The following is a 2740-nucleotide window of genomic DNA, read 5'->3' on the forward strand; positions in this document are numbered from 1 at the left end:
TCGTCACGCGAAGACTTTCGCACAGACACACATTGCTCTGGCTAAATGAAATATTTGATTGCTATTTGTCTTCCTCAATAGATGATGGAATAAATTAGCTCCATTGTGTTACTTCATCCCTTTCACACAATTTTTCACTTCTGTTCTTGCGCAATATTTACATTTCTCTCTTGGCGAAGCATTGAAGTCTTTTGTGCGCCGCACAGAGGAAAAGCCAAGTGTTGGCTTCTTTTTTTCGCCCAACAAGAGGTGTTATTGTGAAAATTACCAATTGATGTGTAATTTGATCCAAATTGAAATAAACAATTCAACCATTTGTTGCCAACAGTCGCGCGCTTGTGAAAAGGTCTCCAATTTTGTGTCTGCTACTTAACAGTATTTCTATATGGAAAAGCCAATATTACAGTTCACATTTTCTATTTGTCCTGTCAATATATCTGCATGTGAAACATGGAGTTTGAGAGAAAATATTCTTAGTACGGCGAATACAGTCACTTGTGCCAGTGAAATCATGTAAATACACCACTTAATATTGCCACCAAAAAGCATTTAACTACCAATTTTTGCAGTTGATTCGCTCTCCAGCTGAATTTGTTCCCGTCAACTGGCTGAAAATTGATTTGTATTGAAATTTATTGCACTGCCGTCTTTCACACACACACTCCGTGATATTTATCAGATCATGTACAACTTTTGCTGGCTAAATGTCAATAAATTCCGGTAGTTGTTCACTCCTTAATGCTTATTAGCATTACGGCTTCTCTCATTTCAGCAGTCGTCATAGTAATCGAAGTGATTGCTGTGGAAGACTGTGCACTGAATCACGTCGCCTGGAGGCTGCGCCAGGTGACCCAGAAAGATCGGTATCAGCGCCTTGGACAGGATGAGGAACACGAAGGGACGATCGGCGTGGAAGTTGGGGAAATCCACGCCAATGCGCTGCAGAACTCCCATCCACGAGATGATGCCCAGCTCGCTGCCCTCCTCCGTGATCTCCAGCCTCACACGCTGCCTCATCTCGCCAACCGTGAAGCGCGGACCCGCCATTGCGATGTCCAAGTCGGATCGGGTGAATAGCGATGGCGCGCCCATCTCCGCGATCACTCTCTTGGCGTCCACTTCGCTGTCAATGGAGAACTTGGGCAACTCCAGCGAGATCTTCGTCATCGTGAGATTCCTGTTGATCTCCAGCAGATGCTGCGCCGTCAGCTTCCTCACCAACTCCTCGAGCTCCTGCCCAAGCCACGGCAGGAGAATCCACATGTCGAAATGCGACGCGTAGGGAATTTCCACGATTTGCGCGCGCAACTCCGCGGATTCTGTATATCGCATGTCCGCCGGATGCTGCACCATGACATCGGCCCGGACTGTGCGGCCAGAGGCCGTGCGGAAGAGCTGCTTTCGCGTGCGACGCTCGAGGAACGGCACTCGCCAGGGGGCTTTGAAGTGGACGGCATTGAGGAGGATCATTTGCAGCTCCTCGTGAATCTCATCCGCATCAATGGCGTGGCGAATCTGGCCAGATGTCTGCTCTGCTGACCACTCATTAATCACCTCCGCCGCCAGCGCGGCCCTGGCGAAGTCGACCTCCTCAAATTGGTGCTTCCGATAGATCGGCTTCAGCCACACGCCGTGATTCACAAAGACGCGACTGGCGAGGCGCAGATTCCGCTCCGTCGCCAGCACTCTGTACACCAGCATCGGGTCCAGCTTCCGCAGCCCCAGGCGGGACTCCATCTCGAGGCGCGTGGCGCCCGTGGCCGCGGGATAGATCGAGGAGAGGAGCATCCGCGCGGCCAGCGGAGACATCACCATGTTCTCCTCCTCCGCAAAGGCGCTCTGCAAACGGCGGGAAAGCGTCAATTAAAGCTCCATGTGCAGCCGAACTCCATACCTGGTAGAATTTCAATATGAAATACGAGAGGCGCGCGTGATCTTCGGCTCGCAGATGACCATCGCTGCCGGATGTAGCCACAAAAGTCCCGCAAATTACCAACGCGATGACACACAATGAACCTTCCGTCACAAACATCTCGCCAGGCACATTATCAAGGCGCGCGGATCGAATGGCGAGTGACCAAAGCGGACAAATTGACACCCACCGAGTGCATCGTCTCCCGCGCAGGCCGCGATTAAAAGTTAATAATCCGTATTTAACGTCGATGTCTCAACATGTCGCCCATTAATGCCTTTCTCATAAGCCAACGCCGTAATTTGTGCGCAGCCATTTGGCCAGAAACAAACGGCTTTGGCGTCTAATTAAGGAAGCGCCATATAATATGATTAAAATTGCCAAATTCCCACACAATGTTTGCATTGTTCCAAAAGAGGTTCTTTCAGACAGAGAAACACGGTATAAATAGCGAATATTACACCTTGAAGGCGCGTTGATCATCTTCTGTTGACTCTTTGGCTTTGCAGAGAACTCTAGAAATAAATAAGTTGAGTTCTTTTAATTTAAGACAGCGAAATATTTGTGTTTAGTCGAATCGAATCCTTTATGAATGCAATCAATTTTGTGGGTGAGGAATCTTATGAAGAATGCTTATGATTTTGTTATGGTGGTTTTAACTGTCTGGTATTCTGAGTCACATTTGTCTTAAGTCAATTTGTACAGACTGAATATGACCGAAGTTTTGAAGTTGGATCAATCTGTGAATTTCACCATTTCCCATATAAATCTCCTTGAGTTTTTCCTTATTCAATTGACGCATTAGTCTGGATTTTGCTGACACAAAAG

At 47.9% G+C, this 2740-nt stretch overlaps 1 protein-coding gene across 1 annotated transcript; it reads right to left on the reverse strand.

Moving 5' to 3' along the window:
• Positions 1–768: 768 nt before the first annotated feature.
• Positions 769–1857, reverse strand: LOC132259080 (serine protease inhibitor 42Dd-like; the record flags this gene model as incomplete). The annotated part of the gene is made up of 1 exon (XM_059756625.1): positions 769–1857. A coding segment is annotated over one exon (1089 nt), but the record flags the coding sequence as incomplete, so codon positions are not given.
• Between the last annotated feature and the right edge of the window lie 883 nt (positions 1858–2740).

Source organism: Phlebotomus argentipes, unplaced genomic scaffold, assembly GCF_947086385.1.
Source record: "Phlebotomus argentipes unplaced genomic scaffold, Phlebotomus argentipes genome assembly scaffold_18, whole genome shotgun sequence".
Lineage (NCBI taxonomy): Eukaryota > Metazoa > Arthropoda > Insecta > Diptera > Psychodidae > Phlebotomus > Phlebotomus argentipes.